The sequence below is a fragment of the Platichthys flesus genome, chromosome 11 (genome assembly GCF_949316205.1).
Source record: "Platichthys flesus chromosome 11, fPlaFle2.1, whole genome shotgun sequence".
NCBI classification, from domain to species: domain Eukaryota; kingdom Metazoa; phylum Chordata; class Actinopteri; order Pleuronectiformes; family Pleuronectidae; genus Platichthys; species Platichthys flesus.
The window spans coordinates 18,584,795-18,609,577 of record NC_084955.1 but is presented as its reverse complement, the minus strand read 5'-3'; the positions used below and the strand labels follow the sequence as shown (position 1 = coordinate 18,609,577).

The following is a 24,783-nucleotide window of genomic DNA, read 5'->3' as shown; positions in this document are numbered from 1 at the left end:
TGTACATTTCTTCATTATTCTGCTCGGGTCTGAATACACAGTGGAGTAGGACAGTTCAAATACTCCTGGCTCCTCTCCTCAGCCTGTAGTACGCAGCACTGCAGCGCTCACCAACCCCCTCTCGTCATCCCCCCCCCCGGTCCCCCTCTTGTCCCCCGTTTCATGTGACCCCCGTGACCTGTGGTCTGTGACAGCGCAGCGAGAGCACCCCCATGCTCAGGTTGCCATGGCGATGACCTTGGAGGGCCGTAGTCAGTCGCACACACTCGCTAACACACACTCGCTTACACACTGCGGCAAAGGCGAGCGATCGATATTCTATTATACGGAGGGTGTCGAGAGGGGAGAGAGGAGAGTCGCACTGCAGCGAGCTCACTGCAGAGACACAGGGGAAATTAGAGAGAGGGTGAGGGCGTGAGCGTGTTTGTCAGCGAGAGTGACAGAAAGTGGGTGTGCACGTGTGTGTATGTATGTATGAGCAGGAGACGCTGCATTTGTCATTGGACAGTGGTTTAGTGGTGCCAGAAAGTTTTTTGTGTCACTTACTCAAAGGGACATGTCCTAAATTTTCTCTGGATGCAGCAAAGTGACCTCTAACAATGCTTATCTCTCAGGTTACAAAGCAGTGTATTGTGTATAATTTATTAGACTCGGCGCTCGCCGGGCAATAAGAGGTTCATTTAAAATAGATTACGCCTGTGGCACAGGGAGGAAGCACGATGCAGTCTGTTCCCTGAAGATAAACATATACTACCGTGCCTGTTTGAAGGAGAGTCCCCTTTTAGAAAAAGCAACTTTTATTAATAACAAAATGTGTCATTCTTTCCCAAATACATTACTTATGTATTAATATTTATTTTGGGAAATCAAATGTTGTTCGTTTTTCTGCTGCTGACAGTGATTTTCATCCTCTTGATGTCACAAACGAGGCAAACACATGTACGGAGCAGTTTGGTGCATTACCCTGGGCTGCTGCCAACTCATGCTCCTATGGCAGATTCATGTTAAGGCAGATTGCAGGATGAAGTGCATATTATCTCATAACACTAGGTGGCATCCCAACCTTAGATATAAGACTAAAACTTTTTATTCTTTTAATTTTTGCTTCACTTATGCAAATACATTTGCTTATCACAAACTTCATAATGTGGTGGAATTAATTAAGATGGTTTATTTGCATATTTGAATTCATATATTGTGATGACCATGAGGCTGATGAGTAGGAGTCGCTACAAACATATTTACTGAGGCTAAAATGTGACAAAAGCTTTTCCCAGTGGAGAGTTGTCTTGCTAGGCTATAGATATAGGTTAGCAGACTAAAGTGGTGCGCACTCTTTTTAGAAACCACATTTTTAAGATTTTTTATTTGGATTAACAGCAAAATGCAAATGCTGATAAATTTAATTTCTCTGGGAAATTAGCCCCTTATCGATCCACACCAAAATTTAATTGGTTCTGGGTTATAAAATTGGGTGAGTAGCCTTTTCTTAATCACGCTTTATTAAACTACACCAGAGGAAAACATGACCTCCTTGGAGGAAGTAATAATAATTGGAAAGAGTAGAATGAGCGTAAAGCTTATTGTGCTTCAAAAGTCAAAGACAGATACAGAAAGAAACACAGACACATCTGAGTTGTAATAAATGTTCTAGATGTTTTATTGGTGTTGGTTTCATGTATTTGACACACATGTTCTACTAGTTGTGTTTTTATTTCATTTATTTTTTTTCTTGAATTTCAACCCTTTCAGCCATCTGAGATAGATTCAGCCTGAGACCGCTGGCCCTTCACTGGTCCCCAACACAAACATGCACGCAGACCCGGGTCAGAACAGACGGGCGCCAGGACCTGGAGGGAACCAGGCCTGGATCCAGTCCGGTTAACAGGCCCCGGGCACATGGACGCATCATCACCACTCACCACAGCACAACACACTGCACCACATCATACCGACACACACCTGCAGTGATAGGAACCTGACAGCCTTAGAAACACGAATCTAAAACCCTGCTCTGCTGTTACATTTTTACAGTAGCCTCCTGGAAAACCAGCAAAAAAATAATTGAAACCAAACAAAGAAAATAAAGCGAGAGACGCGTGTCTCTCACTTTTTCCTATCTCAACAGTTTTGTTAATGTTCTTCCTCATGAGTGTCTCTCTTGAGCTGTTTTTTCAACATGTTTTTTTTTTATTGTTTCATTTAAATTCAGTATAGAATTATATAGATTTCCTAGAGCACACAGAAAGATTGAGTTGCATTTACCAACTTGGGGGTGGGTGTACTGTAATAGTTAATAACAAGGACGATGGTTCACACAGTGCACACAAACAGAGACAAACAGGGGGCGGGAGGGAGGGAGGGAGGGAGGGGAGGGCAGGGGTGTGAGAGACAGAGGGGGAGAGAGGAGGGACAGGACGCCATGGGGTGTGCTTTGTTAGGCCTAAATGAGGAAAAGCAGCTCTCACATACCCACCCTCCCGTTTTGGAAACTAAAAAAAAATAAAGACAGGTAAAACCATTGTCACCCCCCCTCCCCCTAGCCCACATATATCAAAATAACAACAACACAGTGGCCGTTGAGAAACAGAGGAGAAGGTAAAATGGACGCCAGCGAGAACAACAGGGAGATGGACACTCCACTGGTCCTCCACAGACATGAGACGGAGGCAAGAGGTGGCAGTCGATGTGGTGTCGGCGGTGGGATCTCACCGTGTGATCTTTATATGTGTGTGTGTGATTGGAGGACAAGCAAAGGGATGGCGAGCAGGGAGAGGAGAGAGGAGAGAGGAGCGGCGGTACAGGGAGACGCGGGAGAGCGGGGGGGAGGGGGGGGAGAGGAGCTGGATGGCCCTTTTTGCAGAGCATAGACACTCCCTTTGTATCCTTAGCTCATTCAAATCTACATACACAATATGCAGCTGCCGTTTGGTAGATATATTGGTTTATGTACACAGCAGTGAGAGAACACATGCAAAGAGTATCATAGGAGATGGGAGTAAGGGGGGGGGCGGGTCAGTGTAGAAAGTTGTAAAGGTGCTTTTGCTGTTTTTAATCTTTGGGGCAGTTTTGATGAAAATTGCTTCAAAGCGGTTTCTGTCTTTTAGTGGGGCGGGGGGGCGGGGCGTCTGAAGGTGTGTCTTGCCGGGGATGGAGTGACGGGAGGGAGAAATAAGTGGAGGAGGAGGGGGGTTTGAGCAGAGACGCTCCGTCGATCAATAGTATGTCTCCCTTTCCACCCAACCTGGAGTGCAAATGAGACAAAGAAAAGAAAGGTTTGTTTGTTAGAACACGGCCCTTCATCAAACTACTCATTCATAAGAACTTTGGTAAAAGTGTAAAAGAAAGGAGACTCACCTCCAGGATTCCTGCGGATGAGCAGTTTTCGGACTTCATCATAAACAAAGATGAGAAAACTATATGGGAATGCACAGAACCACCAGCTGGGTCTGTGGACAAGAGGAGAAGCAGAATGATTAGAGATGAAGAAGCTGACACCAAACATCCTAACAGCAGAGGAGTGACTCGAGGTTCATCCATGTGGGTGAATGTGGACGTGCTGCTCACTTTAGAGGATACATCCTCAGTGCCACATCCATGCCTGGGCAGTAGGACAGGAAGGCAGCCAGGGCTGTCTCTTCAAACAGGCCGAAGATCAAGATCTTGTTCCTGGGCAGAGAAACAACAAATATTAACCATGAGAAAAGATGACAGAGAGAACGAGACAACTGCAAGCATCGGTGCAGATCACATTGTGCTGCATCACAGTGGATACGTGGGACTCACTTCATGCCCTGCTGGAACACAGAGTTACGCCTGGTCTTGCAGACGATGACATCAGCCCACTGCACCACTACAATGCTGACAAAGAAGGCTGTGTGGCAAGTGAACTCCACGATCTTCCTCTGCTCGTATGTCTGAGGAAAGGACAAGACAGAAAGAGCATGAGATAAAACATCCAAACCTACAATATCTACACACACAGATAAGTAAAATTATTTGATATATTTGTGTTCTTAAATTATAAATTACATATCAATCTTAAATTTGTCAAAATAAAATAAAAAATAAACAAAAAAAAGTAAACACTACTTAAATGTTAAAACCGCTCACGATTCACTTACCCACTGTTGTCCATAACTGTCTTCCAGGTCGTTGGTAGAGCGGTCGTCCCAATCCAGCCTGATGCCGACCAGTCGAGTGGGCAGGAAGCCATTTTCAGCTAAGATGACAAAGTAGGCGAAGAAGCCTCCAAGAGCCTGGATCATTCCTGAAGAAAAGACAAAAACAGAGATTAAATAACATATTTTTAAGTTCTCCATCTTCCTTATCCAGCTGCTGGAGGAGGATAAAGTCAATTTTAACACCAAACTACTCTCAGGCCACGAGGATCAAACTTCAATCCGGATCAGAAACAATTCACAGCGTGGATCACAGAGGTGCAGGCTTCAGGCCACCTACCAATTTGTCCGTAGGCGATGCTGATAAGCCTCTCGTTCACCAGCTTGTCCCTGAATGGGTTCCTGGGCTGACGCTTCATGATGTCGCTCTCTGCGGCCTCATAGGCCAGGGAGATGGCTGGAACCTGAGAGGCGAGGAACACACTTGGACTTTTAGTTACGTGTGAGGTGTTGCATCAACAACAGCTGGATCCACTGTGTGTGAAAGATGAATCTGTCTGTGTCTGATCCGCTCTCACCATGTCAGTTCCCAGGTCGATACACAGGATGGTGATGGTTCCCAGTGGCAGGGGGATGTTGACGATGATGAAGAGCAGGAAGGGTGTGATTTCTGGGATGTTGCTTGTGAGTGTGTAGGCGATGGATTTTTTGAGGTTATCAAAGATCAAGCGGCCTAAAGAGAGAGATGCCGACGGGTTACATCACATCCTGAGTACATCCACTGATCTAGAGTTATCTAGAACTTCAACTCTTTAGCTCAGAGCTCACATTTTGTGTCAGAACAATTTCTGGTTTATTTCATTCACACACACATTTCACAAATCCCATCCTCCTCTTTCATTAAAACCTCTATAATGATTTAAACGTTTTTCTGTCATCTCACCTTCCTCCACTCCTGTGACGATAGATGCGAAGTTGTCATCCAACAGGATCATGTCTGCAGCCTGTTTGGACACATCAGAGCCGGAGATTCCCATGGCCACACCGATGTCGGCCTTCTTCAGAGCAGGAGAGTCGTTCACGCCGTCACCTGTCACGGCTACGATGGCGCCCTGGGAGAGACAGAAAAGTGGGAGTCAATTCATGAATATTTGTTAAATGCATTTATCCCCTTTTGAAGCAATCTTTAAGAGAGGCAGATAACCCTAACCCTAACTCCTTTTATTTATATCAACACAATATGACTAAATAAATAAGTCAAAGATGATAGATGGTATTTGTTGATATTTCACATCTAACAAAAGAGGCATCAATTACAATTCAAAACTAAATTTAGTAAACCAAATGTAATTTTCCTTTAAAGGAACAAAATTGATTTGAATAAACAATTCAAAGGTTATCTTTTTTATGAGACTATCAAATTAAACAGACAAATAAAAAAATTATATTATGAATAATTTATAACTATGTTTAACGATAATAATTCAATATGTGTCCGTTAAAGTAAAAATGTGGTCCTCAAAAGCAGTCTAAAAATCCCAGTGAAAAAAATCCATTCTTTGTCAGTCAGGGAAGCTTCATTAAACAGGTAACTAGCGCCATCTGCTGTTGTAAAAGTGTAGCAATACTACAAAATCTGGTCCCTGCACTTGTAATGTAAAAAAACAAAGCCAATAAGATACATTGGTGTTTTCTATTTGATTGCCCATAAGACAGTTTGTAATAATCTTGAGGTCTTCCCACCTGTCGCTGGCAGCCCTCTACGATGATGAGTTTCTGTTGTGGGGAAGTTCTGGCGAACACAATCTCTGTGTGGTTCCTCAGGATGTCGTCCATCTGGTCCTGAGAGAGCTCCTTGAGGTCGGTGCCGTGGATCACACAGGCCTTGGCGTCCCTAAACAAACACATTCAAACTGTCATGTAGCCTCGTAATTTACCGTCATTTATACGACCGTGTGTTTTTCTGTAAACATCCTTTACCTGGGGTTGACCTGGTTGACAGGTATATTGAGACGAGCTGCGATGTCCTCCACTGTTTCATTGCCCTCGGAGATGATGCCCACCCCCTTGGCGATGGCCTTGGCTGTGATTGGATGATCTCCAGTGACCATGATGACCTACAACGTCAGGAGCAACAAAGATTATGTTTCTGCACGTCGTTTCAAAGTCAATTTGAAACCGAACCTTTGTCATAAATCACTGCGAGGAATAAAGAGATCATATATAAAGGTTCACCTTGATACCAGCAGATCGGCATTTGCCAACAGCATCAGGCACAGCAGCACGGGGAGGGTCGATCATGGACATGAGGCCAACGAAGCAAAGGTTGTCGGTCTGGAAGTTGACATCGTCGCAGTCAAACGCAAAGCCCTTGGGGTACTGGTCCTCGGGAAGCATCACGTGGCAGAAACCTGGGAGGAACAGAAACACGTGAAGTGTTCAATTTGTGACATCTACAAATATATGTACTAGAACCGACACCGATTTTCAAATGGAACTAATCCAACTGATGGAAGGGCTGCAGGGGTTATTGCCAATGCAGCAGCTAGCCACCAGGGGGCGACCAAGATTATTTGGTTTCCTTTTTACATACTGTCTTTGAGTCAAACTAAAAGCATTGTCCTCAAATAGACATACAAAGTATGACATGATGGGAAAAACCGCAGAAATGTATAGGTTTAGCGTATAAAGATATTTTTGGGGGCAAAAGTCTAAATGAATGGATTTATAAAGATGTTATGGTATCAACAACTGCCATACAAGGCAGAATAGACATATTGGGAACAAAATCCCATTTTGACTTCTCCTCTCTCCCTCTCACTATCTCTCTTTACTTCTCTCCAGTTCTTTCCACCCTTACCGAGCACTCTCTCTCCCAGTCCTCCCAGTTCCATGTAAGCACTCTGGAAAGACTCCTTCAACTCGTCGTCCATGGGCTGCTCCTTGCCCTGTAGCATGATGGTACTGCAGCGGTCCAGGATCCTCTCGGGGGCGCCCTTCATCACCAGCAGGTAGCGGTTGTCATTGACATCCTCGGTCTCGTGCACTGAGAGCTAAAGACGGCGAAGGGAGAGGAAAGTTAAGATAAAAATAAATGACAATGAGTGGTCTCAGACCTTTGACCTCTCAGTGTATTAGAACAGTGTGTTGGTACTTGTGCGTACACAGCGATATCCGGCCGTAACTTGCCTGGTATTTGTTGGTGGAGTTGAAGGGGATCTCAGCCACCTTCTTGTTCCTATCCCTCATTGCCCTCACGGAGCCGCAGCACAGCTCAATGCACTTCAGCAGGGCCGTCTCTGAGGCATCGCCAGCAACGTCACGCTTCAGGATGGCCACTGAGTCTTGTCCGGCTTTGAACTGAGCGCGGTTACACAGAGCGGCGACACGAGACAGACCCTGCCATGTCACTGAGCTCTTATCGAATGAGGCACCTGGACGAGGAACAGAAACGTGGACATTAATCATTGTAGTCCTGCTTGTTTCTAGTAGACACATTAGTCAGACTCGAGGGGTATATGTGTGTTCTCTTCTTAACTCACCAGACTGGTCCTCGGTGGTGTCGGCCTCATGGATCTGGTTGTCGAACCACATGTGGGCCACAGTCATCCTGTTCTGGGTCAGGGTGCCGGTCTTGTCAGAGCAGATGGTGGAGGTGGAGCCCAGGGTCTCCACAGCTTCTAAGTTCTTCACCAGGCAGTTCTTCTTGGCCATACGTTTGGCGGTCAGGGTCAGACACACCTGCGGACAAAGACATTTATAATGTTAAAACATTTCAGCTATTAAATTAAATAGTACAATAAGATAAGCAGCAACCAAGTTAATCTTTATTTAAAAGCGAAAGAAAGCAATATATATAATACCTTAAGTGAAATGGACTAAATAAAACTAAAATAAGTACAAAGTGAAAACAAGCTGGTTGCTAAAATCAAGAAATAAATAGAATTAAAAATAAAATGAATAAAAAGAAAGGAAAAGAGGAAATACACTTACAGTGACTGTGGCCAGCAGCCCTTCGGGCACGTTTGCCACAATGATGCCGATGAGGAAGATGACGGCCTCCAGCCAGGAGTAACCCAGGACGATGGCCAGGATGAAGAAGGTGACGCCCAAGAAGACGGCCACGCCCGTGATGATCTGGATGAAGTGCTCGATCTCCTTAGCGATGGGGGTCTTGCCGGTTTCCAGGCCAGAGGTCAGCGTGGCGATGCGACCCATGACTGTGCGGTCTCCGGTGCAGATGACGAGGCCACGTGCAGTTCCTGGTTTGGGAAAAAGAGCAGATACACAGTGTTATTAAAAAATACCATTTATCGAGTCAGTATCTGTGATTTGTAACCACACAGAGGAACTTTGATCACATGGCTCAGTTCCCTGGGTTGAACCCGACCACTGGCACAATCATTAATGACAGAATGTGATTCTATCGCCATGGGGACATTACCTTCCACACAGTTGGTGGAGAAGAAAGCAACGTTGCGGGTCTCCAAGGGGTTGTCATGGGTACAGTCAGGTGACCTGCTCTGAGGCTCTGACTCGCCTGTCAGGGAGGAATTATCCACCTATCAAGAAGCAGAGAAATAACGTTGTACAACAAGAAGCAAGGGTTTAATGTGTTTTCCTGTGTGTGTGTTTGTGTGTGTGTGTGTGTTTGTGTGTGTGTGTGTACCTTGCAGCCATGAGCGGACACCACCCTGACGTCAGCAGGGATCCTGTCTCCTCCCTTCACTTCAATCAGATCTCCGGCCACCACCTCTTCAGCGTTGATCTGAACCTTCTCCCCCTCACGGATCACCAACGCTTGCTGCACGGGAGAGATCAGAGACACACGCATGTGAACACAGCAGCCAGTGAGTAATACTTAATAGCTTAACACATATTTTCATGCCTGATTTTTAATATTTCGATTTTCAATACTTTTATGTTATCTTTTTTATTATTGTTTGGTCTTATTTTGTTGTGACCTCGTTAAATAAGTGCTATAGAAGGTCACAATATTATTGTTTCTCTATAACAAACACTTGACTGAGCAGCAAAGTCTGTTCATTGTCACAACATAATTAGAAAGGTAGTGGTAAAAGATTGTTCATGTACATAAAGACACATTAACCATTCATTTCTGACGTCTGCCAAAATATTTTAAAAGAGTGTAAAGTCAGAGTCAATGTGTTTACCTGAGGCACCATGTTCTTAAAAGACTCCATGATTTTGGAGCTCTTGGCCTCTTGGAAGTATGAGAAGCATCCAGTGATGACAACGACGGCTGTGAGCACGATACCTAGGTACAACTGGAGAGAGAGAGAGAGAGAGAGAGAGAGAGAGAGAGAGAGAGAGAGAGATAAGTATACATGGGCAGTGGAGGGACACAGTGAGTGACAAATCCCCAGTTGTTATTTATGTCTGTGTTTCAGAGTGAGACGGATGTGTTAATGAGCCGTACATGGCCCACATGTAAATATGCTGGTGGGAAAAGTATGTGATTGTTTGTGTGTCTGTGTTTGTGTGTGTGTGAGGCGCTCACATTGTCTCCTGCGGGGTCGTCCTCTGTGGCTGCCTGGATGGCGTAGGCCAGGAAACAGAGGATGGCGCCTGTCCACAGCAGCATGGAGAATCCACCAAACAGCTGGCGACAGAACTTGACCCACTCCGGGGTGGTGGGAGGAGGGGTGAGGGCATTGGGGCCGTCCCTAATCAGGAACTCTGCTGCCCTGGCATTGGTCAATCCCTGGAGGGAACAGGGAGGAGGGGAGAGTTAGCGAAAGACAAGTCTTCAGTCGGACTTTGCCGCCTAGTGGACGGTTGTGCTGAGGAGTCGAAACATGAAATAAACCAATGAAGGTGCCCTCACGCCATCTAGTGGCCAACTGGTAAAACTGCCTCGCACCGTGGATGTACAGCACACGCTGGGAGAACCACATATCAAAGACTCACCTGGACGATGTCAGTCTGGAATTTCCGGCAAACTTCCTCAATGGACATCTTGTGTTCCGTCTGAAAAACGTCACACGGGGATAATTACCACTCTGCATGTTACAGTGTGGAGCCATTGTTTTGCATGCAGGAATAATGTGCAGAAAGTAGTCCAGATTAGAAGAGGAGGTATGCCAGAATGTAAAGAGCTTCTTAGCACTGAATGGCATACACAAGGTAATCAGAAATTTAGTCCATGCATGCAGTTCACCTGAGAGATAAGAGAATCAGGGCAGCCAGGTATGGCGACCCTGGTGAGTGTTTCTTGCGCTGAGTTGTGGGATCAAGGTGAGGATTTCCTGACAAGTCAACCCTCTTACCAGCAAAATATACATGAATCTGGCTTGTATGAGAAATATAATCCCTTCTCTCCAACAAGAATTGATATAAGTGCATTTTTATTTTTTTATTTTCTGCAAAAAAAAATCCTCTAAAGTTTGAAAATCATTTTCTCACACCTTTATATATGGATGGTGTGAATATCTTTTAAAAATAACAATAATTAATCTGCTGTTGATTGACATGACACCTCAAACATCTTCATCATCAACATTTAGGGATAAAAGTAGGTTTTACTCACGATGGGAACTTCCTTCTTCAGTTCGTCCATGTCCTTGACCCCCGGCTTCTTCTTGGGGGAGCGCTTCTTATCTTTGTCCTGTGTGGTGGCAACGCGGTAACTGTCTGACCGCCCATACTACAGACACACACATATGTTTTCAACATGCCTTGAGACTAGGATGAGGGGCTAGTGGTGGATGTAATTCCGTTTGTAATCTTAGCTGTTCCCTGTGTGCATAGTATGAACCAGTTCTATGACATGCATTACATCCTGCTTGGCTTTCTAACAATATTTATCGGTCACGGGCTGAAACAGAAACAGCCAGTGGGCTTCACCTAAATGTCCTTGGGAAGTCTTTACGTCAGTGTACAGTTAATAGCGCTGTTGTCCTTGTGAAGCAGCCTTGAGAAGTGGCCTGCGGTGCTCAGGAGGTAATCATGTCAACTCTTCTGAGTTGATGGGGGGGATATAAGATGAAAAGCTTTACCTTAAAAAAACATTATCCAAAGAATCACTGTGACGTGACAGGAAAATTCATCACCCCGGCAGGTCTGCTTTGCCCGAGTGCACTATCATCACCTCACGTTCACACCAGCGCCTGTGGACCACTCTGCTGTGTCCGTTTGATCAAATGACTCTTGCCCTGATGTTCAAAAGTGGCTCACGGACACATCACAACATAATCAAGTGATAATGGACTGAAGGTTTTAACTAATGGCTTCCTGCTCCCTGTAATTTTTCATGTCTTTGAGGCAAACATCACAGACATGACAGGGAGACAGGCTGCAGACCAACTGACAGACTTTTCTGATTTGATTCTAGTAGTCCTGCACTATTAGAAACATCAAAGACACTTTGAAGACAAGATTACTAAAAGAATCCACACACAGACACATCATGGTGTGCTCCTTACTAAAACGTTCCCCTAAGAAATTGGCTTATGTTGTTAAACCAGACGAGAGTGGACTATTAATAACCACACTTTCCTCCCCTGCTGCACATTGGAGTCCCTCAATAAGTGCACCTGTAGCTTAATGACGTCCTGAAGGAGAGCAACACGACCACTGGAGCGCGTCGATATAAATGTCCCTCATCCGAGGTCAGGGGTGACATGAGCAGGTCCCAGTGGACGGGCCCTTCATCGACACAGCTGAGACATTACGGAAACTGCCCTTGGTGGCGGATCAATAAAGTCAGATATATAGGGATCACCTCGACGCAGGGGTTTGCAGGCATGACTGAGTAGAGCTTTAAAACCCACCTGAGATTGAACATACACATCAATAACTAACTGATACTCAATGATTGTCAATTATCTTAATATATGATTAATGCACGTGCAAGAGAGCATGAGTGGATGAGGTAAAAAGGTTAAAATCTCATAGAATTAGAATCAGAAACCTTTGCACATCCACCTTCTTCCCTTGACAGCCAATAGGAATTTGTGTGAGATTGACAACTGCTGCAATAGTCCAACCTTATCAAACTTAACACGTTTAGATTTCTTATGACAGAAGGCTACCACAGATTCTCCCTGTCTGGAAGTGTAGGGTGAGCAGGGGGGGTATTCAGCTGTGATATGCAACTTCACCACTAGATGTCACCAAACCCACTGGGCCTTTAACTTGCACTGTATGCTGCTATTTCCTGCTGAAAACACCCTCTGGTGGTACAACAGGGTAGCAACAATTTCAGAAGTACAAAATGGCCATGTGACTGCTGCTTGACTGTTTTGTTCACATCTGATATGAACAACAAAGAGAGGCCGTTGTGGAGGAAGACTGATTATTTCTAAATGAATGGGTTCTTTGTATCTCAAAAGTATATTTGCAAAAGCACCAGTGAGAGAGTGTGAGTCAGGATTCTAAGAGCTCCACTTATACCGTTTGGCAAACATACACCCAAACCACACACACCTGGAGTCACACATTATGTTACAAAGATAAACTTGCCACTGCATTCCCCACTGTGCTGCTCTTGTGAAATTCTGTTGTGAAATCACACCTCTACATGTTAAATGTGTACATGGTTACAAAGACCTGTACTACTAGGTTATCATGAAAAAGGCTTCATGAGGCAACATGTGGATGAGATACCATCAAGACAAGCAAGGCAAACACTGGTAAACCATGAAGGTCTTCACTGTCCCTGGTTGACTACCAGACAGTGTTTATAAAGACTTGGGCTTGTCAAGCAGAGGGGGGGCAGCATTCTTTGGGATGTTTGTTCTTGTGTATTCAAAGTCACCGCACGCCACAGGGCCAACTCTCACTCATCGTTCTGAGCTGTGGGGCAATGGCTGCTCAACGACCACTTCTGCATTCTGAGTAAACAACAAAACCATCCGTTCACGCATGTCAGGCAGGGAGTAGTGTCATTGGGAGGAAGCAGTTGGACCGCTTTGCCAATCCACCTGCAAGTACACACACGCAAACATACAAACACACACACACACACACACAGTTCTGCGACAAAGGAGCAGGTGAACAAATCTCTTGCTGAAGCAAGACCAGGCAGGCCTGGTGAAACAGAGATGCATCGAGCAGAGACTGATGCAGTGGAAAAATACTGCTGCCCCCTCTGAGACGAACCCTGGATATATGTGTGTGTTCTAGTTTGTGCGTGTGTGGGGGTGTGCACATATCATATGTATATATCACAGTATGTGTTCATATTTTCCACTCTTGATTCAGGTAATTGATTTTAAAAATCAAAGCCGTTGAATAACCTGTGGATTTGCCTAATTTTCAATTTGGCAGCTTCATTTCGAAGATGACAGACTGGCAGGTGCGTGAGTGCAGATTCATATAGACGTAATGCTTTGGCTAGATTTTCCATTTACAATGTATGAGCATCTAAAAATACATTTAAGGTGCATTGCGAGCTCCACAGAACACACCTGGAACTGAGTCCATGCACGTTTATATTGATAATAGAAATAGGAGTACACACAGACACACACATGCCCGGACAATAGATGTGGTTGGTACGGAGGTGGCGAGTCGTGCCGAACAAACACGACATGTGGGAGAAAAGGAAAGACACAGAGAGATGGATGTGACGGGGGGGCGGCAGATGACAGACATGACTGGGCACATGGAACGGGATATATCCGTGGGAGTTGAGAAGTAGGGACAGGTGACGAGAAGGAGAGGAGGGTGGTGAAGGGACAGAGAGTGAAAGAAAGAGAGGAACAGCTGTCACACTCATCTCATGCTTCTAATTAGATATTGACCACCAGTCTTTGTCTGTGGACTCTGTGTCAGTGTTTGACCCGCAGTGACCCCACTCTAATAGATTGCACAACCCCACTTATGGAGTGTGTGTCACTTTGAGAGTGTGTGCTCCTATAGGTTAATAGATTATACACACACCCTCGGTTTCTCTGTGTGCAGACGTTTGCAGATATGAATGAGTGGTTCTCAGCAGAGAAAAGAGAGGTTGCTAATTTATCTTTAGTGTGTCTTAACAGTGTGATTATGTTATGTACATAACCTGCTTGCTTTGTGGGTGTGTGTGTGTGTGTGCTTAACCCTCAATCATTAATGACACAAGGGGCAGCCTACCAAGCCAGTCCATTCCCCCCCAGCTACTTTAAGTCATCTAATTCAGCATTCATCAGTAGTATATAAACAACTTATAATACATTTATAACACGATATAAAGTAAAGGAGTGGTAATCAGATATGCATGTCATTGCGGACAATGTGGTCTATAAATAGGTGATTAGAGACAACATGGTGAAGTAAATGTAATGAAATAAATATGTATTCTGTGATTTGACCAATATTGTACCTTAAAAAACATTTTAAAATGTTCATTAAAAATTTATAGTTAGATTTTATAAATGCTAAATAGTAAGTTCCTTACCATGTCTGCTCTTCTCATTGTATTGCAGTTTCTAACACTGCCTCAGTCACAAAAGGGTAAAAGATAAAAGAAGACTTTCATGTCTTTTATCCTTTGATCTACTTAGTTTTGTCTTTCATCTGTATCTGCTGCCTCTCCTTTATTACTGTCTCTAAAGATTGTGTCTATATTAAGTGCGTATACAATCAAAGGAGTCTTTTCATATGCAGACAACATCAAAGTCTGCAGCCTGTTTGCGTGTCGGTGTCCAGCTGTCTCACACAGCTCTGGGTAATATAATGAGCCCCCTCTGTTCTGAGGAAGGAAACAGAGCCCAGTGGCTGGAATTACAGACGGCCGCTCTCCCAGAGGCGCAGCGACGAGCAGACTGATGTGCAGACACATCTCTGACATCATCAGGAAATGAAAAAATTCCATGATCCTCTATGGATTACATATTGAAATCGTTCTCACCAGGTTACATCTCAGCATGATAAAACGTGCTTAAAATGTCAATAATTGAATTGAGCCAGAGCTCCACATTATCCGGCTGTGTGTGTTTGATTGGATCATAAAGTATCCTGCAGGGCCTGCTCTGGCTAACCAAACTAAACCTTGCATGTTGTCTCCTTGTGTGAACAACCCTGATCAGTGTTTGTCTTTTGAGGGCAACCACTGTAACCATGGTGACCGGCGTGGCCATTGGCCTGGTACTCCGAGGATCCCCTGATGTGATCTGTGACAAGAAATACTTGCTGCCTCTGTAATTGGACACTGTATTTACTGCTGTATAATGCAGAAAGGCAAAGAGACTGAGGGAAATGAAGTGGGTGTTTGTGTGTGCAGGTGAGTGTGCGAGCCGAGGTGAGTCATTGTATTGGCTGCAGTCCGTATGTGCGGCGACTGAACGCATTGCGGCAGAGAGACTGAGGGAGATGTGGAGTGGAGAGGCAGAGACTTTGTGATCTTGGAATAAAACGGTAAAATAAGACAAATATAAGAAAAGGCTAAAAACAAGCTTGTCAAAAAAGTCTTCCTGAGACCTGTTGTGGACGTCAACAGTGTTGCACATGTTCAAGACAAGACTAAACTTCTCACTAACGGTAAAACTACAAAGATATAAAATATTTTGGCATAAAGAAATGTGAAGTGAAACTAATCTCTAAGATCTACACATTATGTACCCATTTAGTTTAATCTGGGAGTGGCACCTGTGAGAACCAGCGTGTTGAGCATGTCAGGACGGGCCCCCGACAAGTGGGTATGATTGGGATGTAGCCCTTTTTTTCTTCCCCTTCTATAGCACGCATAGGGACGGCAAGGGGATATATCTGGCACTGCTGTGCGGTTCTCTTTCTCTATACATGAGTCATATGAGGAAGTGGTTGCAAGGAGCGCCACCGTGCTCCAGATTCAGTTCTTACTTCATCAACCACTGCAGAGTTAGTAATACCTATAGGCGTCTCCACTTGCTCTTTTCTACAGAGCAGCCATATTAAAGCATCACATCAGTCTCCCTCCACTGAACATATGGAATCCACATCATGGCCCCGCTCTGTGTTCAATTTTTTTACAAAAATATGCAACAATGTGTGGCGTGTGTATACGCGTTGTTGCATGCGTGCATCTGCTTCTGTGTGCGTGTGTGTATGTGACCTTGCAAGGTCATTGGACCATCTGCTGTTTCTTGCAGCAGGGTGGCAGGGCTCTGGGCCCCAGTAGGGGGGCTCAGGCTCGGGACCAAGGGACACGGCTGTTGGGATTACTATGCTGGATTAGCCCTCTCTGCTCATCTCTCTCTTTGTCTCTCAATTTCTCTGCCATTCTCTCTCAGTCAATATATCCAATTTCCACATTTCAGGTTCTGCTGCCAAACAATCTGGTGTGCGGCGGCTTCTCATCATTGCTGGATAAGTGATGCTGATATATGAGTAATTTTTAACAGACGATAATGAGCTGGATGCCTTTTGAACGAGACAAGTCCAAATATTTGTTTCACTTATCCATATCAGCCTTGAGATTGATGTGAAGGCTTCTTATCTTTGTATTCAACAAAGTGAGCAGCATCAAAAGATGGTGCTCCAAGATATCAGATATGAGGAAGAAAATGAACGCTGTGCATAAAATATTTTTGGAAGAAAGAGACTTCGACTACAACTCTCACAAAAAAGATTCTCATGTTACTATGTGCTATCGTTTTAATTAAACACTAAAATGATGCTATATGTTATACAATAACATAAGTCCGCTAAGAAACAACTTAATCCCTAAACCACATGAACACAAAGGGACAAGGAGAGATTAACTCTCAGTCATCTGTGTTGTGATCTGTTCAAAACCCTCAAAATAAATAAAAGCAAGAAATAAAACTGATAATCCCAATTTAGATTGAAAACCCTCCTGTCCATCTGTCTGTCCTTCAGCTTCATCTGTTCATCTCACAGAGATAGTTGTGTAACTTCAGATCGACAATGCACTGCCCAACCCCTTCAGGTCTGAAGGGTCTCCATAGACTGTAGTTTGTGTGAGTGAATCTAGTTGAACATTGTAAATCTTGGTCCGTTGGCGCTCGTAGTGAACATGGTGGGATGAGGGACACCGTATAGGATTCCTCATCCGGCAGATGGTCAAACAGAGACATGCAGCTGTGCGTGCATGCTCAGTCATACACAGCTGCTGACTGCACAGCTGCCCGGAACCATTAGCATATCAGATTCTCAACCTGTGCATGTGTCGCTGTAATTTCAAGACAGGATCTATTGTATCCAATGGATTTACAAATGAAATGGAAATAATTCACCATTCAAGAATTATTTCTTGAATGGTGATATATGTTGAAAAAAAACTTGGCCAAAATAAATTGCACCAAATAAAAATCTAATGTAGCAAAGTATTTTTTTGATTTAAACAATCTTTTATCCATTGGTGCCCTGCACAGTTATACTCAGGTTTCGGTGTATTCATGCAGGAACATGCACACATACTCACAAACTTCACAAACGTACACGTGTCTCCAGGACAACACCCTGAATTAGTCATGTTGCTGTAGTGAGGCAACCTAACCGTTCTGAGTCACCCTCATTATGGGAGCCCATCAACATGTCACAGTTAGAAAACTGTTAGGCTTATAAGTCAAAGTACTGAAACTGTAGTCTTATTTTAAAGTAATGTATGATAGAGACAGAACTGACCTTTACATTCTATTAGAAGTACACAGGCTCAGGCCTCATTCTGTCAGTGAGGAGAGAAGCTGCATGTTTCTTTTTGTTTGCTGAGGCACGAGAAGTCTGGACTCTGTCCTTCACTAGAACTCTCACTAAGGACAATGTCCTCATTACAGTGGATATCTATTGTTTAGAAACCATCAATAGGATTCCTGAAGACAATGGAGGGTCATTTCAAAGAGTCGCCATATTGACCTTTATTGACCCCTAGCCCTCAGAGGCACAACATCCCAGGTGGCTGTGCAGGAAGGGAGGCTACTCGGCAGATCAGTCCCAGTGTGGACAGGCTTTCTTACTGGTTCCTGCAACGTGTGGGACAGATCAGTCGTGGTACAGTTCAGCCTATCAGCATCAGGCAGCAGGTGCAGTGAGGAGGGATGCGCAGCACTCTGCACCAAACTGAGGGCTGGGCCTCTGCAGAGGCCACACACATCCATCTCCCACAAGCAGCCTCTAACTTCTTCTCTTTCTTTGCACAAGAGCCAACGTGAAAGCACATGCTGTTCTAAACCTTTACTCCAGGACATTAGGTAATTAGTAAGTCTAATAAAATTCTTAGACTGAACAGTTCACAGGAGCTTCGCCACAGATATGCTGTGTTCAGAGCAGCTGCGCCATTCCCCCTGTTCCCAGTCTGCATGACCTTCTCACAAGGCCTCACTGCTACTACGACATCTGTCTTTTATCCCCCGTCTCTCCTCCCATAGTGACTCACCTACACCCCACACCTATCCATCCTTTCCTCCACCCAACCCCATCCGTCTTCTCCCTATCCCGTCTGTCTCTTGACCCCCCCTCTGTTAACCAATCCCACAAAGCGCAGCACGAGGAAACAGGAGCCATGGTAATGTGAGCCTCAGGTCATTATCCTGTAACAGGATATGCAGCGAGGCCGCCCTCCCCCTCTATACACCTCCTCCCTCACTTTAAATCCCTCTCTCTCCACACCTGCAGACCGTTCCCTATTGTACCTGCCCTTCCCCTCGCTCTCTCTGTGCCTCTGGCTCTCTCTGCGGTGGCACCATCCCCCCATCAGTGTCACGTGTCTGAAGGTGAAAACCAGCGGCCCATGCATGTGTTCAGCCCTTCATCACCATCTCTCTCTCGACATCCATTCCACAGTTTCATCTCCACCAGCTATACTGCAAGGTGGAGCTGCATCACTGCAGAGCAATGAGCTGAGAGGAAATGGGAGATCTTTAGGTTTAGAATTACATCTGACTCTCTGCCATTGACTGAATGTCCTCTCTCGCTCTGGTGTTCCTGATGCAGTCGTTGCTCTACAGCATCTCTGCAACTCGTTCCCTTCTGCGTGGCTTCTCTTGCCAACCTATCACAGTTCTTTACAGGGAATTTCCACAGCACAGGCCCCGCCCCCGGTTTGACGCAGCAGGCGCGTCGCAAGCGGTGCCCACTGCGGCCTTGGGAAAGGACAGCTGGCGGTGCCATCGCACAGTGAGCCAGTGCGAAACTCGGACAGAGATATACTGGGAGATTGTGAAGGGACCAGCGACGCGTTTGTAATAAGATGCCCTGGTGCGCACGCATCCATTCATGGCTCCATCCTCTCATCCATCCCCCTCTTCCCTCTCAGGGTCACCTCAGCGCGCATTTGTCATTGCGGCCTAATGCAGATCTCTGTAGAGCCGTGGATATCTAACAAAATGACAGCCCTCTTCCACCTCCTCACACTGTTTAAATCAAGATGCCACACGGCAGCAGTACGTGCGCAAGCACTCTATTTGCTATCCCATCCCCTTTGACGCAGTGCCCACGGATGATGGCGGGATGGCCTTCACATGCAGCATCAACGCATACCCTGTGAGCCACCGCAGCACACCCCTCCCCCATCTCATGAAACCCACTACATCCCCCGGCAGAGATGCTGCAGGGGGGTGGGGGTGGGGGCACATTCTTCATCAGCTGGTGTCACTGCGATGTCACCGGTTTGCGCTGCCCAGAGGGCGGCAGATGTCTCCCGGCAGCGCTCGGTCCTCTCTCCGCAGTCACGCCACCGCATCATTCAGCGCGCAGAGCGTAGAGAGGGATTACAAATTACAACTCCTTCCGCAGGATGGCGATGGAGCAAAAAAAAAAAGATGGAGTGAAAATTGCGCAATGGCTGCAAACCGGCATTTGCACTATGACGTTCAGCAGTGGCGCTGTTCTCTGCAGCAGCAGCAGCATCAGCAGCAGCCACTGCATCATGTTCATGCATCTGATACGTGTATCGGACTCGATCAGCTGGGGTTTCATGGTTTTCACGGTGCGCATCACATGCAGCAGAAGCCCCCTCTCCAAAGTCATCCTGACAAATTTGACTCTGCTGCATAGACGCATCGTGTGATTAATCTATAGAGTAAATGTGCCCACTGCGGGCGATTAACCAGTCCCCTGTTATGTCACAAATTAAAGGGGGAAATAAGCTGGTGAGGCGCTTATTCCCGGTAACCGCATTATGACGCATGGGTCGTCGACGGTGCCGAGGATGAGACTCCGCGTCGGGCTCGACGGCATCCTCCCCTCCTCCTCATCGGCAGGAGGAGAGGAGGATGGAGGTCTCCGATTAGCGGGCCGCACGGGGGAGGTCACAGGACAGTGGGGGTGAAAGTCTTCGAACATGTACTTTTGCAGAAAAACCTTCAAATATATGACATCATTCTGTAAATCACACGTGATGGATGAAGCGCACTGGGACATTCACACCCTCTCTCCCTCTGAGAATAAACCGATTACGGTCTACTATGCCTGGCAAGGTTACAGTCAGAGTAAAGGCCTGACATCCATAGGACAACCACTCACACACGCACATACTCATCATTTCATCGCTCGTAAATCTTAATAATACAGCTGTTCTACGCAGCACACAACCAGGATGCTAAAGTCACATCAAATACCGGCTATATCCGTTTGTCGCAGGCTACAGCACAGTTCCGCATTACAGTCAATGTCACTCAGACATACCGGGATTTCCATAACGGAGGTGGGGGGAGGAGAAAAAAAAAAGGCGAGAAGAGAAAGGGCCGTCGGTTTGGATCTCTCCCGGCGTGTCAGGCTCTTCTCAGGCCGCTTCACAAGGGTCTAACAGCGCATGAGAGAAAGTTGGAACGGTCGCTCTTACCCCCATGTTGGCGCAGTCAGTCTTCTCCTCTCAGGTGATGCTGGGCTTGAGAGGTGTCAGCCTCTCGCGGTGTGTTTGTGTCTAAAAGCCTCTGCCTTGGAAAACACAAGAGTGAGATGTTGGGTTTTTTTCAGCTTGATTAAATACGAGCAGAAAAAAAAGACGTCAGGGATTTTTTTTTTTTTTTTTTTTCTTATAACATTTCCTTTTTCTCCATAGCTCTTAAGTTATGGGGTTTTTATTTTCTCCCATGGGTTAAAATGAATGGTCTGTCAAACCTTGTGAGGCTACAGCTACAAGCGTCTCTCCTCCTCTGTCAGATGAAATGTTGCGGTCTCAAGCGGAGCATCACGCATGGGCACGCGTTCCTCCTCTCCGTCGCTCTCCTACGGTGAAAGACCAGACGCACTAACCGGACCGCACAACTACCTCTCGCTCCCTCCGCAGCCTCTGCCTCGCTCCTGCCGCAGTACTCCGTTGCTGTGACCACACCACTCCGCCACGGGAACAAGCGCCGTCTTGAGCGAATGACAGCAGCGAGGGGACGCACCCGCGCCCGCCCACTTCCCTGCGACGCAGCCAATCATAATTCGGAGCATCTCATCCGTGATTTGATCGCTGGCCAATTGGTGTGAGCCCTTGCTCGGCGCGGGCCAATAGAAAGGCAGCTCAGCCCCTCCTGCGTTACTGCAGATTTCCGAGGCGTGCAGCCAGCAGCGTCGCGAGTCTCTAGGCTGAGATGTTGTAGAAATGGACGCGCAAGGTTAGACTCTGGCTGTCGTGATTGTGTCTGTTCATCATGCTATATAGTCATGTAACATAAAATGGTGGATATGTGTGCGTTATTGCATGGGATAAGCACCCCATGGTGTCTCCATCAGTCGTGTTGGTCCTGTCTGCAGCGTGTTGTGCACTTCACTAGTCAAGGGCCTGGTTGCAGCAACCAGAGGAGGCAGCAGTACAAGTCACAGTGTGTGTGTGTGTGTGTGTGTGTGTGTGTGTGTGTGTGTGTGTGTGTGTGTGTGTGTGTGTGTGTGTGTGTGTGTGTGTGTGTGTGTGTGTGTGTGTGAGGGAGAAAAGTATTGATTGAAAGAATAAGAATGAAAACCGAATCATACATGATCCTATTTTAACACATTTCAGTCATGGGACCGTCCCTGCACACCACAGCCTGTGACATGACTGTCTTCATCAGCTGGTGAACAGTTGTGCCCATGCAGAGTCAGCAATTTTAAGCAACTCAGCAACAAAAGGTAGAACTGGGTGTATATACCTCTCTGGATGTAAAAATCAGGAATCAGACCAGGCTTGTTCCAGCACTGTAATTATTTTCTTCGTGAATGCGCAAGACTCGGTGGAGCTGTAACCCTCTGCCTGGCCTTTACGAGAGTGGTCGTAAAGAATGTGTTGACATTTGCCAGGGACAATCGAGAGCATTCACACAGAGAGAGGAATGAAGTATAGTGGAAGACACTATGCTGCATTCTTCAAACACTGGCTGGAGAAAGAGAGTGGGGGCAGACATGGAAAGACAGAAAGAGCTCTGTAGTTTCAAAGAAGAGGACAGGAAAGAAGAGGGGTGGATGGAAAGATTGTGTATATTTCCGTTGGACGAAGGAAATGATCACATAAGAAGAAGTTGGCCAGTATTCAGCAATGAGATGCCTTTGCTGGCCTTTGGTCACGTTTCTGCTCCGTGCTCTTCACTGAGGGGACGATGCAGCAGCGAGAGCACACACATGCAGAATCGCCGACCTGCACACATACACACAGACACATATGTTAGGCCCCTTGCCTGCTCTGCAAGGAACACGGTGAGAGTCGTGCGTGCCGTCCCTGCAGCAGATTGGGACCATGCCTCACTGGCTTCCTCGCTGGGGGCCCAGACGATGACCACGCAGCACCATAAGACCCCAGAGCATCAGAGCAGGGTTAGCTCAGGGTTAGAGGAGAGTCAGTTAAAACAGCGATGCTGCATTTTTTTTTTATTTATCTTAAATAAGGCAGATGACTTACTGATAGGTAAGAATACAATGTTTCAATGACTAATCGTTTAGTTTGTGGTCATTTCTTAGTCTGAGTCAGGTCTGGTTTGAAAAACGGTTAAATGTGAACCTACTGCCTGTAAATTCTAATTAATACAGATTGTTAACCTTTTTGGGATGTGGGATCCCATAAAAGGTTTCTGTTGGGATGTACAACAGAAATTTAATTGTAAAGTAACATGAAAATACGCGGACAAACAATACAGTATATGAAAAGATTGGATTATTTTGTTGAATTCTTTCCGACTATTTTCAAAAAGAATAAAGAAAGTGCTGTTATAGTTAACACAGACGGTACCAATGCACCTAAGAGATATGGGTTGTTCTAGCATAACTGTGTTATTACAGATAGTACCACAAGAAATCCATTTCTCTACCTGAATGTGCTGCAAATACCATTTTCTCTTTTTGATTATAATTGTTATGATTATTTCATTATATTCTTGTTTTGCTGATAATTATTTTTTAAACTAATTTATTATTTATGTATAATTTTTTTAATTCAAATTCGTATGACATCTTCTAGGATGGAAGTCCAATTTCATGGAATTTTTCTGCTTTGTACCACTGTAAAAATGTAAAACTAAATTAAACGTTCCCAAAAATGTGTATTTAAACGGCTCAAGCATCAATCAGCACTTTGGCAGTATAAAAATATGATGACACTTTAATGTGATACCATTTCCAAATTTCTTGCAAGGTATTAAGAACTAGAAATACAACCATTTATATTATTTTATGGGAATAACCCCAGAAATATAAATATGGATGTGAAGATTAATGATATAGATGGGAGGTGAAAATAAACGCATAAATCATGAAAGCCTGTCTCCTGCTTGGTGAAGCTCATGACAGGGTATCTGTGATCATAACAGTTCCTATGTCTATAATAAAATAGAAAATCCCACAGCTTTCTTATAAAGATTCCTTCACTGGAGAGACATGTATAGTATGTGGACAGTCAGGACTAAATATAGATATAATTTGATCCACGCTGCTGTCCATGAGGGTGACTTTGTCACTGTGCTGCTGCTAATAAAGTTCTTTTCAATCTCATTTCAACCAAAATGGCCGCTGCTAATATCCTTTCTTAACCTCTGTCATTCTTTCATGTTTCTCGCTCCTTCCTGCCCCCACCACCACCCCATCACTCCTCCCTGCCTTGCAGCACAGGAAAGAAAGGATGGAGGGGTGTGGGGGGGGGGGGGGTGATCGAGGGAAAAATCCCCCAATTCTCAGTCTCCACAGCAACAGCAGTCAGATGACCTTGTCTCTGACTCGTTCTGCTGAGTCAGAAATTGAGGGATGGGTGAGGTGTGTGTGTGTGGGGGGGGGGGGGGGGGTGCAGGGAAGAGAGAATATGAAGAAAGAAGGAGAGGGAGAGAGAGATGAAACAGAGATGAAGCTTATTCTATCAGATTCGGCTCATGTGGACTGTGCTGTGTCACTGTAATCTACATGAAGCCGATTTGTGTGTCTTCAAGAGGGGCGGCTGACCCAGAGACAGTCTTGTGCAACTGTGTGCGTGGTCGGTGATTTTGGAAAGTATGAGCTGTTCTGCATGAGTCAGAGCAGCAGATGAATAACATATGGCATGAGGTTTTACTGTCAAGGGTCACGTGAGGAGGATTTAGAGAAGTATGTGTAAATCTGACTAAAATAGCACGTGTATGTGTTGTTGTATCTATGTTTACCGCACACTGTAAAAGACAAATGACACATCTCCACTTCCTCTCACTGTCCAGAAATGAAGCAGAAATATCTCAGGTATGAACGCTGCCATCTTGCGCAATCAGAACCGGAGTCTGCGCAGTAGAGATCGGGGGATAGAGAGACCCGGTCGATACATGAGCTTGACCAATCAGTTTCAGCTGTCAATCACATTTTAACA

At 45.4% G+C, this 24,783-nt stretch overlaps 1 protein-coding gene across 4 annotated transcripts; it reads right to left on the bottom strand.

The window, feature by feature from the left end:
• Window positions 1-1,632: 1,632 nt before the first annotated feature.
• atp1a3b (ATPase Na+/K+ transporting subunit alpha 3b) lies at window positions 1,633-21,441 on the bottom strand. Of its 4 annotated transcripts, none has more exons than XM_062399894.1 (23): window positions 21,126-21,441; window positions 20,848-20,942; window positions 10,672-10,788; window positions 10,053-10,112; window positions 9,643-9,846; window positions 9,296-9,409; window positions 8,791-8,925; window positions 8,566-8,683; window positions 8,115-8,383; window positions 7,664-7,862; window positions 7,311-7,555; window positions 6,982-7,174; window positions 6,357-6,532; window positions 6,102-6,238; window positions 5,865-6,015; window positions 5,065-5,233; window positions 4,700-4,854; window positions 4,462-4,585; window positions 4,125-4,270; window positions 3,787-3,917; window positions 3,568-3,669; window positions 3,358-3,449; window positions 1,633-3,244 (listed from the first exon to the last, which is right to left on the bottom strand). In XM_062399894.1, exons 2-23 carry the CDS (start codon window positions 20,851-20,853, stop codon window positions 3,216-3,218), a joined length of 3,072 nt encoding a protein of 1,023 aa, XP_062255878.1. In that variant the 5' UTR covers window positions 20,854-20,942; window positions 21,126-21,441; the 3' UTR covers window positions 1,633-3,215. The 4 variants fall into 4 exon arrangements, with proteins under 4 accessions (XP_062255878.1, XP_062255879.1, XP_062255880.1 ...); XM_062399895.1 differs by having other exon boundaries at window positions 20,848-20,938; XM_062399896.1 differs by having other exon boundaries at window positions 10,672-10,749; window positions 21,126-21,438.
• Between the last annotated feature and the right edge of the window lie 3,342 nt (window positions 21,442-24,783).